The 16,443-nt window shown below is 36.5% G+C and overlaps 1 protein-coding gene across 7 annotated transcripts in view; it reads right to left on the bottom strand.

Annotated features, from left to right (window-relative positions):
• Positions 1 to 5,608: 5,608 nt before the first annotated feature.
• Positions 5,609 to 16,443, bottom strand: part of FHL5 (four and a half LIM domains 5) — a 47,151-nt gene continuing 36,316 nt past the window's right edge. For all 7 annotated transcript variants that reach the window (XM_013063819.2, XM_004767070.3, XM_004767065.3 and 4 more), the window contains 2 exons: positions 15,712 to 15,898; positions 5,609 to 9,393 (listed from right to left, as the gene is read on the bottom strand). In XM_013063819.2, the coding sequence (XP_012919273.1) occupies positions 9,230 to 9,393; positions 15,712 to 15,898 (351 nt within the window). In that variant the 3' untranslated portion in view covers positions 5,609 to 9,229. The remainder of the gene's footprint in view (positions 9,394 to 15,711; positions 15,899 to 16,443) is intronic.

Genomic DNA, 16,443 nt, shown 5'->3' with positions numbered 1-16,443 from the left:
GGTTTTGGCCGGTACGTGAGAGGAGGTGGCTCCTACGCACAGAAAAATGAATAGGAATGGGATTTTGGAAAAACAAAAGCTTGCAAGGGAAAGTTAAAAAGTTATAAATTTTCCTGTAGGATTCAGAAGTAAGGCATCGAGGAAAGGAAGAGTGAAGAGAGATAGAAAAAACAGCTTTGTTGATATATTTTACATATCATACAATTCACTCTTTCTAGTATGTAATAGAGTTTTACTAATTTTACCAAGTGGTACAACCACCACCATAAATGAGTTTTAGAATATGTTCATCCCCTCAATAAAGGTCTCTCATTCCCACTCAGAATTAATTCCCATTCTCACTCCCATATACTCTGTCTATAGCTGGGCCTTTTCTGGGTATTATATATAGTTAGAATCGTACAATCTGCGGCCTTTTTTGTCTGGCTTCTTTGACTTAGTATAATGTTTTCAAGGTTCATCCATGTACCCGAACTTCATCCCTTTTGATAATGGAATAATATTCCAGTCAATGCCTCTTCTATGTTGTGCTGATCTGCTCATCATTTGAGTACTTGAGTTGTTCCACTTTTTGGCTATTATGAATAATGATGCTGTGAACACTTGTGTGAACATATGTTTCCACATCTCTTGGATAGATACCTAGAAGTAGAATTGCTGGGTTTTATGGTAGCTTTATATTTAACTTTTTGAGAAGCTGCCAAAATATTTTCCCAAGTGGCTGCACCATTTTACATACTTGCCAGCCGTGTATGAGGATTCCTGTTTCTTTACATCTCAATGGCGCTTGTTACTGTCTTATGTATCACAGACATCCTAGTCTGTGTGAAGTGGTATCTCGTGGTTTTAATTTGTGTTTTTCCTAATGACTAATGGTGTTGAGCGTCTCTTCATATGTCCAAATCATAAATTACAAAGGCTCTCTTTGGATAATGTGTTAAGATGCAGGACAAAGGAAGATAAGTGGAGTTTGCAGGAAGGGTAATAGAGTTGCAAGGAACTGTTTGCACAACACTGAGTTGCATTTGTCCAGAAGGCTGTGAAAAATCCGAGACTGTACCTCAGAACTTGAGGCAGAGGATGTAAGTTTGGGACGCAGCTATGCAGAAAAGGCAGTTGAAATCATGTAACTAGAGAAGCCCATTCACATAGAAAATGTAGAGCAAGAGCCTTGAGGAGAGGATATTTAGAAATATCTGTTTGTAAGGAATAGATGATCACTTGATTTTTATTTTGTAGAATTCTTAAAAAATCCTAGTGAAACATTATATTAAAAATCTAAAATAAAACAAAATAAATCTTAAAAAAAGAAATAGATGAATCATCTACAAAGTTTTAGGGGACTTAGGGAAGACTGGTATCATGGATACCATTGGAAGAAACTTTTTTGTTGTTGCTAATGTTAAAATTTTATTGTACTTCTTTGCAGAATTTTCTTCACATGTATATAGCAACAATGGATCATATCATACATGTTATTTTATAACATTCTGTTTTCACTTAACCTTACATCATGAACATAGTTCCATGTCATTAGGTAGTCTTAAGTTAAGCCTTTTTTAAAAAAAGAATTTTATTTATTTATTTAGAGTGTGATGAAGGGAGAGGGAGAGAGAATCTCCAGCAGACTCCCCACTGCCCGTGGAGCCTGGTGAGGGGCTTGATCTCATGTTCATGACCTGAGCCGAAATCAAGAGTCAGAGGCATAACCAAGAGAACCACAAAGGCACCCTTTAAAGTTATGTCTTAATGGCTATTTTAAAAGTATTTTATTGCAGTTAGGTATCATAATTTTTTGCTTTTGTTTTATATATACATGTATGTATATATATCCACATAATATATATAATTATATATAATTAAATATATATAATTACACATAAATATACACATATATAGAAGTTCCTTTTTATTTGGACCTTTAGGTTGGTTTCTTGTCAGAGGCTATTTTAACAGCACTGCAATAAACTTTCTAGCATAAAAATATTTGTGTGGCTCTTCAGTGACTTCCCCAGTATAAGTTCTCAGGTATTAGACTATCTTGCTCGAAGCTAATGAAAACAATTTAAAGACTCTTTTATATGTATTGCCAAATTGTCCTGAGAAGTATTTTCCTCTCCCCAGCAATGTATGAAAGTAATATGACAAGTGTATTGAGCATGAAAAATATCTCATAAATGTAAGGAAAATATTTAATACCATTACTATTTCAGAGAATCTGTTTTAAAGACTGGTATGAGTAACTACTGACAGGACTGCCTCCGAGCATTTGTGGTTGTTTTTTTTTAAGTCTTTGAAGTTATTTTATTTTTTAAAATAAAAATTGTACATATTTAAGATGTACATCATGGTCAATTGTCATACAAATATATAGTGAAGTGATTATTACAATCGGATTTTGAAAGAACAAGGAGAGGCTTACAATCACAAATACCTCACAACAGCAGAGAAGGCTGAAGAGTACTGACTTTGGTAACTGCATAACCATTGTTGGCATCTGAAAGAGTACTTTCCCTTGCTGGGAGGAGACAGATATTATATTGTAGTTCCCAAGTACAAAATTCTATTGCAGTTTTTTTTAGTCCATTTAGTTTTTTTACTCCGGATGCCTTGTGGTTTTGGAAATTTTTTATTATACAGGGAAATAAATTAAAAATGTAATTAATTTGGTTTTATTTCAGGAATGTCAGTTTTTATACCAGTCTTTTTTATTCATTTGCCCTGTATCTATACTTCCTCACTCATTTCCTGTTTGAGGGCTTGGATTGGTGTTCTCATATAAATGGCTCCATACGTGATGCTGTAGAGACAAACCAGAGATCTGTCATTTGTATAAAGAAAGAATAAGCCTTTGGGGTTCAGCTTGTGGACTTCCATAAATATCAAGCTTGATTTTTGTTTTTGCGTGTGATCAGAATAGCATTTAATGTAACTGTTTGAGTCATTGAATGGATGTCTGTTGAGCTCATTACTGTTTCTTGTTCAGAGAACCCTTTATGGACATCCACTCCATAAATTTATTACCATTCGTGGGAAAATATTTGACCCACATATTCTCTGCTCCTCTGTGACACGGGTCATAATTCTATCACAGTGAGCTGTTTCCTTTTCAACCGCAGAGATATACAATCCAGTCATTCCAGATACACACATATCCTACTATATCTTTTATGTAGACTCAAACTTGAGCATGGATCTGTTGCTGCTTTTCCCTCCTTTCTGGGTCCCAGTTTGTGAAGTCTCTTTTCCACCTTCACATTCAACAAGAGAGCTTGTCCTAAAGCTGATCATTCAGGAAAATTCAGAATGGTCAGAATTCTGGAAAAGAACTTCTCTAATTTTCTCCGTATGATGCATATTTAGTGCCATCTGGGAAGCCATACAGATATCTCAGTGGATGGACTCATTTCTAATTTCTCTGAGTGGATTAAGTGAAGATGCTTGGTATCCTTGCTCCTTGGTGTCCATTTGTTACATTGGCATAAAAAATCCAGATACCGTAATTTCTGAAAAGTGGTAAGGTCAAATCTATCTTCTGATATATTTTCCCAAGTTTTGATAGATCTTTACCTGTCCCTAAAAAGGGGTCCTCTTTATAGGACCTTTAGTTTTTTTGTTTTGTTTTTTTAAAGATTTTATTTATTTACTTGACAGACAGCTCACAAGTAGGCCGAGAGCCAGGCACAGAAAGAGGAGAGAGCAGGCTCCCTGCTGAGCAGAGAGCCTGATTGTAGGGCTCAATCCCAGGACCCTGGGATCATGAACTGAGCTGAAGGCAGAGGCTTTAATCCACTGAGCCACCCAGTCGCCCCTGGACCTTAACAGTTCTTTACAGTCACCCCCAGCTGACTCTTAAATAAATGTTTCTGGTTGAGTTATAGCGATCTAAAGATCTGACATTTCTTGGGGGAGAGGTTCAGGATAAAAGTACTATCTTAGCAATTATAACTTCTAGTGACATTCTGACTCTTTTGTTGAAGAAACACTGTTCCAAGCCATAAAGTTTTTTGAGTTACCCATTCAAATTTCATTATATTTCAAAGCCATGTGATTTTCAAAAATGAGTTAGAAATTTTTGGTAAGAGAGGTTTTTCCAAATGTTTCTCTGTGGTACACACCTGCATATTAAATGAACTCATAATCTATAACATAACTCTGAAGAGAACCCAACTAATGCTTACAGTGTGAATTAGCTAGTTTCTTAAAGGCTTGGGTTACAGACACAAAGTTCTCTTTAGATAAAATAAATAAGAGTTTAAAATCACTTTGATTTATTTTGAGATATAATTGACATGTAACCTTATATTAGCTTCAGGTGTGTAACCTAATGATTCAGAATTTGTATATATTGCAAAATGATTACCCTAAGTCATCATACTAGTTACAATTTTTTTTCTTGTGATGAGACTTTTAAGATCTACTCTCAGCGTTCAGATATGCAGTACCGTATTATTAACTATCGTCACCATGTTGTACATGACATCCCCATAACTTGTTTTGTAACTGGAAGTTTGTACCTTTTGATCCCATTCACCAATTTTACCCTCCCTCACTCCCCGTTTCTGGCAACAACCAATCTGTTTTCTGTACCCAAGAGCTTTATTTTTTTTTTCTTTTCCATATTTTGATTTAAATTCCAGTTAGTTAGAGTACAATGTAATATTTGTTTCATGTGTAGGATTCAGTGATTCATCACTTACATACAACACCCAGCGCTTATCACAAATGCCCTCATTAATTCCCATCACCTATTTAACCCATCCCCCTGCCCACCTTCCCTCCAGGAACCCTTAGTTTGTTCTTTATAGTTAAGAGTTTGTTTCTTGGTTTGCCTCTCTTCCCTCCACCCCCACCATGGTCATTTGTTTTGTTTCTTAAATTCCGTGAATGAGTGAAATCATATGGTATTTTTCTTTCTTTGACTGACTTATTACACTTAGCGTAATACTCTCTAGTGCCATCCATGTCTTTGCAAATGGTAAAATTTCCTTCTTTTTTATGGTCAAATAATATTTCATTATATATATACACACACACATACCACACCTCTTTATGCATTCATCAGGTGATGGACATTTGGGCTCTTTCCATAATTTGGGTATTGTAGACAATGCTGCTATAAACATCGGGTGCCTTTTTTTATACCCTTCAAATCAGTATTTTTATACCCTTTGTGTACCCAGGAGCTTTAAAAACACTAAGAATTCCAGCAATTCCTCCAATATAGAAATAATAAGAAATTAGCTATAGCTATCCAAGTTAAAACAGGGTAATCAGATTAAAATAGGCCTTTTCTGATAAGATATTTTTAGGATCACAGAAATGATAATTAGAAATAAAATAATTCCTAGCTTAGAATATATAAAAAATTTGATCACTGTAGGAAGGATCACAGATGTGTTATTTGGGTCAGCTAGAATTCAGTTGTGCTATTTTTATATTAATACTCTGAAATGGTATCTGAACATGTAGTTAATTTGGGTATTGTAAAAATGGATGGGACAAGAAGATAAAAGTCATCATGCTACCTTATGTACTAGAAGTAGAAACACAACAAAGCTATTCCATATTGACACAGTTAATGTAAAAAATAAATCTCTAAAAACAATTGAAGAATGAGTATTGTGCAAATTTATTCAGCATAAGAAACTTCTGAAAATGACAATTTGTAAAAATACGTAAAAACTATGTTATTACAATAGTAAATATCTATCTAAATTATTTGAGAATAATTTATGTGCTCACTTAAATATATCTGAAACATACTCTAACAATCATTTTCTTATTTAAAATATGATTATGAGTATACCAAGTAGATTAAAAAATACCTTTTTTCTTAAATTCAAAACTGGTGTCACTAATATCAGAGATATGTTATTAGGTTTTATTTTTTATTTGTGCTTCTATATTTTGCAACAATTTTTAACCAACACCATTTGTGACAGCATCATGCATTTTTACAATGGTTGGCCAATCTTTCATTCCAATGTGTAACTTAATGTTCTTTCTTTTCTTAATGTTCCTTTTAAAGCTATAGTGACTGGGTACATTCTGAATCCAGGATGGTACTCTGTCATACTTCACTTAACCAATGAACCTGGACTGTTCCAATATAACATGTTTATGATCTTGTTAAGTGAAAATTGAAACCTTGTGTACCCTACCTATTATTATGGAAACAGAAATTCTTTTGTTTTTCTTTGTTATATTTAATCCTAACATGCTAACATAAAATATTTTGATTCATTGACTTGTATTCTCATCGATAGCTCTTGGCTTGCATTACCCATTGCTCCTTCTTTGTTTTCTGTGGCCACTCACCAAATGTGTTACTGCATTAAGAGACTTAGCTTTTGAAATCCTGCCCCCTTCAGTTCTAGGCCATACAGAATCATTAGCATAATGTTCCTCAAACACAGGCATAATGCTTTTCTCCTCTCTTTGAGAGCAGTTAGTCACTTTCTAGTCTCTGTTATATCACATATAAAGCTTTTATCCTCAGAATTAATATTCTGTCTTCATCTGACCTTTTTAGCTCTCTCATTTCTTCTTGCTCTTTGGCACAGTCTCTCTGCTACTTCCAAGCCATCTGGTTGTTATTAGCACACAGGATTGGCTTCTAACTGTTTTCCTGCCCATGCACATGTCACTCCTTGAATCACTGGGTGCCCACTGCTTCCTGAGGCAGTCTATTCCATCTCTGGATAGGTCAGAGAGCTTTTCTCTTTACTGACCCAAAATCAATTACAGTATACAGTATTTATATCTTTGTGTGTATGGCAGTCTAATGAGGTCTTCTTTCTTCAGAGTTTTGCATATGTATATTACGTCCACAGTGGCACTGTTTTTCAGCTCTAGGGAAGATTTCTGTATCTGGCAATCTCGCATTTCCATAACGTGATCTCCCACCACCCCAGAACCACAGCGGTTTGAGCTCCAACTCTGTGCATGGTACAATACATATCTGATAATGAAGCTAAATTCTAAATATGAAATTATTTATATGTGAAAGTATATGTATTTAAGTATATGTATCAAAGGAGAAACGAATATCTCAGATATGAGAAAAAGAATCTCTATCTCAGAAACGATTCTGTAAATTTTAATTGTACAGATAGAATGCAAACCTGACCACGTGCATACTTGCCCATACACAAAGCGAAATGCTTAAACATTACTCATTGTTTAACTTAGAAAATTCATCACATTTTGCATGTTTTTCTGTAACTGGTTAACTGAGACAATGTTACATATCATATATTTATCCAGACCTTTTAAAAGGGCTTGGTTTTCTAAACATATAATGCACTATTATGTTCTGGTTCAGAGAACAATTGGAGTGTTTAGTTCTATATGTGCAATTTCAAACAATGCAGGAAAAATATTGACGGTTTTGCCTACGTCTTAAACTGTGAATGTGAAAAGTTATCTTGGTGTTGTTACTACACATACACAAAAAAAGACAGTTATATCTTTCAAACAGCCTTTGTAACCTGACCTTTTATTAGCAACTGTAAATTGTTAGCATCTCCAAACGTCCTTGCATTTTGAACTATTTCAAAAATTGTGTTTCCATAACAATTTTAATTGCATCTCCTGTGATACTATTTTAATCACTGTAATCAGCTACATCATATAATTAGGTTTCAATCAGAACCTTTAGTGCTAGGCAGTAATCTGAAAGTAGACACTTATAAAAATGTTACGTCCGCATAGCTTTCTTCTGACCTCCCTCTACTCCACCTAAGTGACACTATAACAAAGACAGTAATTGACCATGGAGAAAAGAGTTTGCTTTTCATTTGTCCCTCATAATGTGGAAAATATTGCAGCTCGGTAGGGCGATCATTAGTTGATGTCTGGCAGAACGACATGCATATGGTGATAAACTTTTCCTTAAGGCTGTTTCTTCTCTTGTGACCGATAAACACTGACTTATTTGTAGAATGGCTGCTCAGGGTTGGGAGAGAACCTGTGGGCCATGCAGGAGCTGTGGGCCATGCAGGAGGTTGGAACTCTTGGTACATGGTTGGCATGGGGTGAGGGGGGTGGCACAGGTGTGGCGCAACAGTGGGGAGGGCTCATCTACCGCCCATATTGGTCTATGGTATTGCTTTATAGGTCCAGAATTATCAGCAGTGAATTATTTTTTCTCACTTCTTATTATTACTAAATTCTGTCAAAGCCCACTTTCATGTCTTCTCATTAATCAACTGTGTAATTTTAGAAGGCAAAATGCATGAAGCTCAGAGGTAATTATGCATTCTATTATGCCTGTAGATATCGGGATGAAAGTCATGTTCCATCGCTCAATCCCTTTCCTAAAACTCATTTCCACAAGTGATGACTTAATGATCTATTTACTTTAAAGGTTTGCCTTTGGGGACAATGATTACCCCAGTTAGCTCATTTGAGAGAATAGACTTCTCTTTCATGGAATCTGTTAAGTATTTAGAAAAATCATGTGGGCTTTGAAAATGCATTTGGTGCAACATGTGTTGAAACCTAGGCTTTAACTATCCCCAGGTAGAGAAGATCCCTTCATAACCATGCAGAGTATGAGAGCCACAGTGTCCAAATTCTCATTTCCATTTGTTAAACATGGAGCCAGCTAGCTCTGGAAGCAGCATATAGGAGGTCAAACTGCAGTTTTGTTTTGCAGCTCCAAAGTCAGTATGTGTGAATAAAAGAATGATAAAGGGGCAGAATTCTCAAATCGGATGATTACTGATCAGTTTTTCTGATCAGTTTTGTTCTTCTACCAACAATAGCCAGTCTATCACTTTATATATAACTAGCTAGCTAGGAATGCAAACATTAGCTTCACATATGCCTGTCAATTTAATCTCTTAATTTCCTTTTTTTACTCTGCAGTTTTAAAACCATCAGTCTTTGGTAATAACATCCATACTTCTAGGTATAGGTCATATGTTTGATTGCAATAAGGAGATATACTCCTATGCTTTTAACAGCAGAGTGCAGTATTTTGCAAGGAGAGATGCCTTTGTGAGTTAGGATATGTTCATTCCTGTTCGACTGCTTTTTCTGAGCTCTTATGATACAGTTCAATCGGTGTGTGTGTGTGTGTGTGTGTGCAAAAATCCTCCTGCTATAAACGCTGCATTAAAATGTGCTGAAACATAAGTCAGAAATACTACTTCAAGCAAGGTCTGGATTTAGTGAGAACAAAAGCAAGGTGGATTTCAGGTGAGGAAGGGCTCTTCTCCCTCTAGATGTCAGTTTCCAATCCAGAGCCACATTTGCGGCAGAAGATTTCCTTGTTCTGGGTCAGGAAGCCTTCCCCCACCAAGGAGACTGAGCACTTTCCACAGTTAAAGCATTCACTGTGCCACTGGCGGTCTTGAAAGCAGATAAATTTGGCGCCTCTGAGACCTGTAAAGGAATTGGGGGGAAAAATATTCTTCCAATGAACAGATTAAGGATTCCATCTGGTAGAGTCTCCTAGGAACTGTAGAGAACAGCAACGAGCAAGAAGACCGCTTAGAGGCAAGTATGACCTTCCATGCCCCTGTGTCCATCTGGGAATGTCACCCTAGGCAATTTCCTGATGAGGTCCAGTCTGAGTCCCAATTTTTTCCATAATTTACAAAAGTAGATAGAATCTGAATGTACAAAGCAGGTATTTTGGGAAACACATAAAGATCACCTAAGAGAAGGGGGACAGATTTCAAATTAAGAGATACCTGGGTGTGACTATCTTTTTTTCTCTCTTCATGGCCCTGTTTTCTTAAAGCAAAATTAAGATACAATAAAATAAATGTATACTACCTAGCCTGGTGTCTGATGTTTTAATGACTTTGAGTTTTCTTTCCTCTATTTCTATGTTAAGTTTTACTCAAGATAAATTCCCATGGTCATACTGTGGCTTGGGACATGATTTCCAAAAGTCCCCAGTAGAAGATTTCATCCAGACCATCATGTAACTAGCCTAACATGATACCTGATTGCCTTGCCCAGAGACAACATCAGCCCAGGCTTGCAATAAAGATCTGTGAGTCTGCTCACTCGGGCCACTGAAGCCATGCTATCCAGTAATTTGTCTCTAAGAGATGCCTGGTCAGCCTCTACAACTTCTACCTGGGCTTCGCCTGAACCGTAACATTTCCAAGAAAGGGAATAGAATTTGAGTCTTCAGTGACAATCTCTTTCCATATCCCTAATATGGATCTAGACTACAGTTTAAGGGACTGACTTTGAGGAGTTGAAAGGGAGAAAAGATGTAGCGGTTGGGAATGGTTTGGGATGCCTTGGGTCTTTATTTATTTGCCAAGATTTTTTCCAAGTGATCATAGTGTTACAAACCTCCCGTGATTTGCTTATTACTCACAAAGTGTGGCTAACATAGTTCGTGGGTTGATTCACATGTAATTTCCAAATATTCCATTTGGGGAAGCAAAAAACAAGAATAAGCATTCTATTTCAAATAAACTCTCCTTAAATATGGATATATATATAATATAATATAATATAATATAATACAAATATATGGTAAGTTATAAATTTATAACATAAATTTGTATATAATACATAATATATAAATTTATAAAATAAAAATATAAATATGGATATATACTATAATAATACTTAAATATGATAATGAACACTTATTTCCATACCAGAAATGCTATTTGATGTCTTTACATGAAATTTATTAGTTTATAAGTAAATGCACATCAAATTTCTTTACCTTCTTTAATTAAATTTATAGCTTGCTTATTTATGATGCTATCATCATTACTTGCTAATAAGAGTAAATCAATAATGAACCAATTAATTCCCTGAGTGTTATTCAAAACATTAATAAGCTGACTGCAAGAATCATGTTCTATATATGCATGAATCATCGCTGTTCATAAAACTGATTATTACATATCTTGCATTTTGATGCTCATGAGCTTTTCTTGATTTTATTAGTAAGCCCATATAAGGGGTAAATATAAAAACAATTCTGGAGAAATAGAAGCATCTGGTAGCTGGAATTCAAGAGAGGCAGACTCAACATGTCAGATGCTTATAAATTGTTTCAATTTTGAATAAATTTCCTCCATTAAGTCATGAGGGTCATTGTAGTAGGAAAGTCCCCCAAGAAACCTGTCTCTGGCCCTTGTTTTATTTGACTTCATTTATTAATGAAAATTCAATAGAATAAAAGCTAGCATCTGTTGAGCACTTGAAAATGAGTCCATCACTATCCTAAGCCCTTCACATATCTGCATCACATAGCTCTCATCTTACCTTCATGAGTAGATATTATCATCAACTCTGCTTTGCAGACAAAAATTTATGAACAGAGAGGGTCAACCACTTGCCCAAATCAGCCGTTTGGTATGTAGCAGGTCTGGGATTCAATCCTAGGCCATCGGGCTTTAGGACCTGTGCTCTTAACTTCCCCAAATTCACTCTGAATTTATCTGTTGTAAAGACCATAGCCGGGAACACTAGCATTCTTTTCTGAAGAAATAACATCTGAAACTCCTTTTACTCAAAATAAATAGAAATGGCAGAAAGTGAAGATATGATCCTGTTCAACTGCGCATTTGCAAGTAAGGAAATGAGGAGCTCCATGCTGGTGAGTCCTTTACCCAGGGTCACACAGTAGTCAGGGGGCACAGGCAAGGCCAAGTTCTTTTACTCCTACTGCATCAAGCTGCTTCACTTATCCCAGAAAATTTGAAAGGTTGATCCTATCTTAGAGGAGAAAAAAATTACAGTTCCACCTTGAATTTGTTCAAATGAATCAAATTTATTTGATGAGATTTAAAAAAAATCACACCTGAGACTCATAGATAGATTTAGTTAATACGAAAAAGTATTTTCAAAACACCCTAACATAGTTTCTTAGATTGACATATTGTTGGCATGAATGTGCAACTTTCAAAAGATAAATATATGGCAGCATAAGAATTCCCTGTGGAACATTAATTCAAAGGGCTCAATTTTAAAGAAACACTACTATAAAGCATATATATATATATATATATATATATATATATTCAGATAAAAAAATAGTGAAGTGAATCGGAAGTTTTTGCAGACATTATAGTCTCAGGTGTCTCTCATCAGGGCCAAAAGAAGATTATGATAATTATAAAAAAGCTGATTATTCTGAATTAACTACATAGTCCCATATTTGGATTACTTTTGGGTCAAATCTGTGATTCTTAGGGCATCCTTATATTACATGCAGGACAATGTGTTTTTTCTCTCTGAACCTCAAAGACCTGGGCTCAGTGATTAACAGAAAACAACCCAACAGAAAAAAGTCACTTATCTACATACATCTGTGATGGATCAGAATTGAAACTCCTCAAGCTCAGGGCTCACACAGGCTCTTTGCAGGTCAGTATTAGCCATTTGAGTGCCCAGGAAGTTTTTAAACTCATTTGATTTGTTTAATTTTCTCATTTCCTCATAGAACTCCCCCCGCTCCTTTTTCTGGCTAGTTAAGAAAAGTGTCCTAGAATAAATCAACTGCATGCATTGGGCTGTAATTGCAGATTCTACCAAGGAGATTTATGAGCTCCCAGTACTGATGCATTTCTGGAAGTTCCATTTTCTAACCCAAACTGGTAGTGAGTGACAGTGGCTTATTCCCCTGACTGTAGGACATGTGAGATGTATAGAGGCAGGGGAGTGGAGTGGTGAAGAACCCAAGTTTGGAGCCTGGTCGTCTGGGATTGCCAAAGGAATCCAGCGCAAGGGCTGGGAATGTAACAGAGCAGAGGGATGGAGAGGAGCTGTGGGGAACAGAGCACTGGGGCAGCCACTGAGCCTGTGACAGAGACCCAGCTGGGGTACGCGAGGGCAGTCTGCTCACCCCGGGCAGGCTCTTCATGTACTTTTGGCTGCAGAGATGGGTTTTGCACTTGTTTCCAAACATGTGCAGGCCAAACAAAACAAACCTGCCAGCCAGCTGTAGCCCTGGACAGGGTGGGATGCTGAAAAACAGGCCCTGTGCAGACAGATTGTCAGGGTAACTCTCTCTCTCCCTCTTGCAAGTCAGTGAAAACCTGCCAAGCTGGGTTTGCAGTGAAACTCTTCTTTCTTTGGAAATAGAAGAAGATTCAACTTTTATTTTGTGATATATTTGAAGATGGAGGAGGAGGAAAAGGATAAAATAATCTTTAATTCTATGTTACATAAACTGAACTAAAAGAAATGGAATATGATCTAAGAATCCCAGGAATGGGGAATAGAAGTACAGTTCTGCTTAAAATTGTAGCTACTGTGGTTCTCAGGTCATGCTAAATTCTTCTTCTTCTTCTTCTTCTTCTTCTTCTTTTTTTTTTTTTTACTATAGGATTAGCATTTTTGATGTTTCTCCAAGGAAAATAAAATGCATCATTTTACCTTGAAAATCTTTTAAACATGAATCAATTTATCATTTGTGATATTTTAAAATCATATCACATGTATTTTGTTCATTCAGCACAATGCTATCCTGTTTTATTTCATCTATTCATAATTAAAATATATTGCAAGTGGATAGAAAGAAAAGAGAATGATATATTTGTTAGAAGCATCTTAAAATGAAGTTTAATTAATTCCTGACCTATGCCACCCTAAATATTACAGCTATAGATTTTTGTACAATACTTTGCATTTAATTAAAACCTTTTCTATTTCAGGGACCTTTGCCCTTATTTGGAATTAAGCAGGATTTTTCTTTATAAGTATTCCTTTCTCCCACTCAAATCGTTAAATGTCAGGCTCCTCGTGAAGTTCTTCTCTGACCTCCCAGCTCATCCTGTTCCTGAATGATTACTTTACTTTAGTCATTACCATTAGGTTTAGTATTAATTACCCTCTACAGAACATGGGTGCCTTAATTATGCTCTCCACTTGCTTTGAGGGGGTCTGTGTAATATTTGTATTTATGTGTGGGTACCCCTACATGTGTATCTTAGAAGACACAAAGAGATGAAAGAGCATTCCATGCTCACGGATCAGAAGAATAAACATTGTTAAAATGTCTAGACTGCCTAGAGAAATCTATACTTTCAGTCCCATCCTGATAAAAATTCCACCAGCATTTTTCAAAGTGCTGGAACAAACAATCCTAAAATTTGTATGGAACCAGAAGAGATCCCGAATTGCTAAGGAAATGTTGAAAAAGAAAAACAAAACCGGGAGCATCACGTTGTCTGATTTCAAGCTTTACTACAAAGCTGTGATCACCAAGACAGCATGGTACGGGCACAAAAACAGACACATAGACCAGTGGAACAGAGTAGAGAGCCCAGATATGGACCCTCAACTCTATGGTCAAATAATCTTCAACAAAGCAGGAAAAAATATACAGTGGAAAAAAGACAGTCTCTTCAATAAGTGGTGCTGGGAAAATTGGACAACTATGTGTAGAAGAATGAAACTCAACCATTCTCTTACACCATACAGAAAGATAAACTTGAAGTGGATAAAAGACCTCAACATGAGGCAGGAATCTATCAAAATCCTAAAGGAGAACATAGGCAATAACTTCTTCGACATCAGCCACAGCAACTTCTTTCAAGATATGTCTCCAAAGGCAAAGAAAACAAAAGCAAAAATGAACTTTTGGAACTTCATCAAGATCAAAAGTTTCTGCACAGCAAAGGAAACACTCAACAAAAGAAAGAGGCAACCCATGGAATGAGAGAAGATATTTGCAAATGACACTACAGACAAAGGGCTGATATTCAAGATCTATAAAGAACTCTCAAACTCAACACACACAAAACAGATAATCAGGGGCAGAACATATGAACAGATACTTCTCCAAAGATGACATACAAGTGGCTAACAGACACATGAAAAAATGTTCGTCATAATTAGCCATCAGGGAGATTCAAATCAAAACCATATTGAGATACTAACTTACACCAGTTAGAATGGCTGAAATTAATAAGACGGTAAAAAACAAGTGTTGGAGAGGATGTGGAGAAAGGGGAACTCTCTTACACTGTTGGTGGGAATGCAAGTTGGTGCAGCCACTTTGGAAAGCAGTGTGGAAATTCCTCAAAAAATTAAAAGTAGAGCTACTCTATGACTCTGCAATTTCACTACTGGGTATTTACTCCAAAGATACAGATGTAGTGAAAAGAAGGGCCACCTGAGCTCCAATGTTCATAGTAGCAATGGCCACAGTTGCCAAATTGTGGAAAGAACCAAGATGTCCTTCAATGGAAAAATGGATAAAGAAGATATGGTCCATATATACTATGGAGTATTTTGCCTCCATCAGAAAGGATGAAGACCCAACTTTTGTATCAACATGGACGGGACTGGAAGAGATTATGCTGAGTGAAATAAGTCAAGCAGAGAGGGTTAAATATCATATGGTTTCACTTACTTGTGGAGCATAAGGAATAACATGGAGGACATGGGAAGATGGAGAGGACAAGTGAGTTGGGGGAAATTGGAGGGGGAGACAAACCGCGAGAGACTGTAGACTCTGAGAAACAAACTGAGGGTTTTGGAGGGGAGGGGTTGGGGGGGGTTGGGTGAACCTGGTGGTGGGTATTATGGAGGGCACGTATCACATAGAACACTGGGTGTAGTACATAAACAATGAATTTTGGAACACTGAAAAGATATAAAATAAAATAAAATGAAAAAAAGAAGATTATCATTTTTTGACTCACCTTTCCCAAATTAACTATATAGCATCCACATAGCCATCATAGGACCATATTAAACTGAAGAACTTACCAGTAATAGACTTGGTACAGGCTGCACACTTTTTGGCATAAAGATGATTGTAGCAGTCCAGACAGAATGGATAATCATCTCTGGACATAAACTCTTCTTCACAGAGCTCTTTCCTACAGCTACTGCACAGAAAACACTCTTTATGCCACGGCTGGTCATGAAACGTTATCCCACCTGATGTTATCACCTGCCAAAGGATCACAAAAAGCCAGTGACCATGGGATCTAGTACGATCTGTCATGATCCTCTTCTGTGTCCACAAGTGATACTTTGGGCTGCTCTATCACCTTGTGTCAGGATGTCCTTTCCCTGTGATTTTTTTTTTTTTAATCAATATGAGAAGCAAAAGGCTATAGGGATTAAATAGAACTGGCTAGAAATATCCTAATTTTTTTCCTATAGTGGAATAGAAAAGAAGCAGGGCCATCATGGACTCAGGAAAATGAAAAAGAAGTAGAGCCTTGATTACTTTTCTCATTGTTCTCTTTTTTTGTTGGGCTTCAAAGATATGCCATCAGCACTAAGATATTTTCTGCACCAGGTTCTTATTTCCATGTCTGACTTTTAAGGATGCTGAAAAAGTGGCTTTTCCCTGAAAGCTTTAATCCAGCAGTAACAACCCTGAATAGCATTGTTAAGCACCATCATCCACTAATCATGACTAATATTTCTGAAGTGAGCTTTCAGTCCTCAGCCCTGTGCTAAGGGATGACCTCTTCTTTTGTTCTTAAC

Source organism: Mustela putorius, unplaced genomic scaffold (genome assembly GCF_011764305.1).
Source record: "Mustela putorius furo isolate JIRA1106 unplaced genomic scaffold, ASM1176430v1.1 tig00000759_pilon_pilon_pilon, whole genome shotgun sequence".
In the NCBI taxonomy this organism is placed as follows: Eukaryota; Metazoa; Chordata; class Mammalia; order Carnivora; family Mustelidae; genus Mustela; species Mustela putorius.
This window is presented reverse-complemented; position numbering and strand designations above follow the sequence as displayed.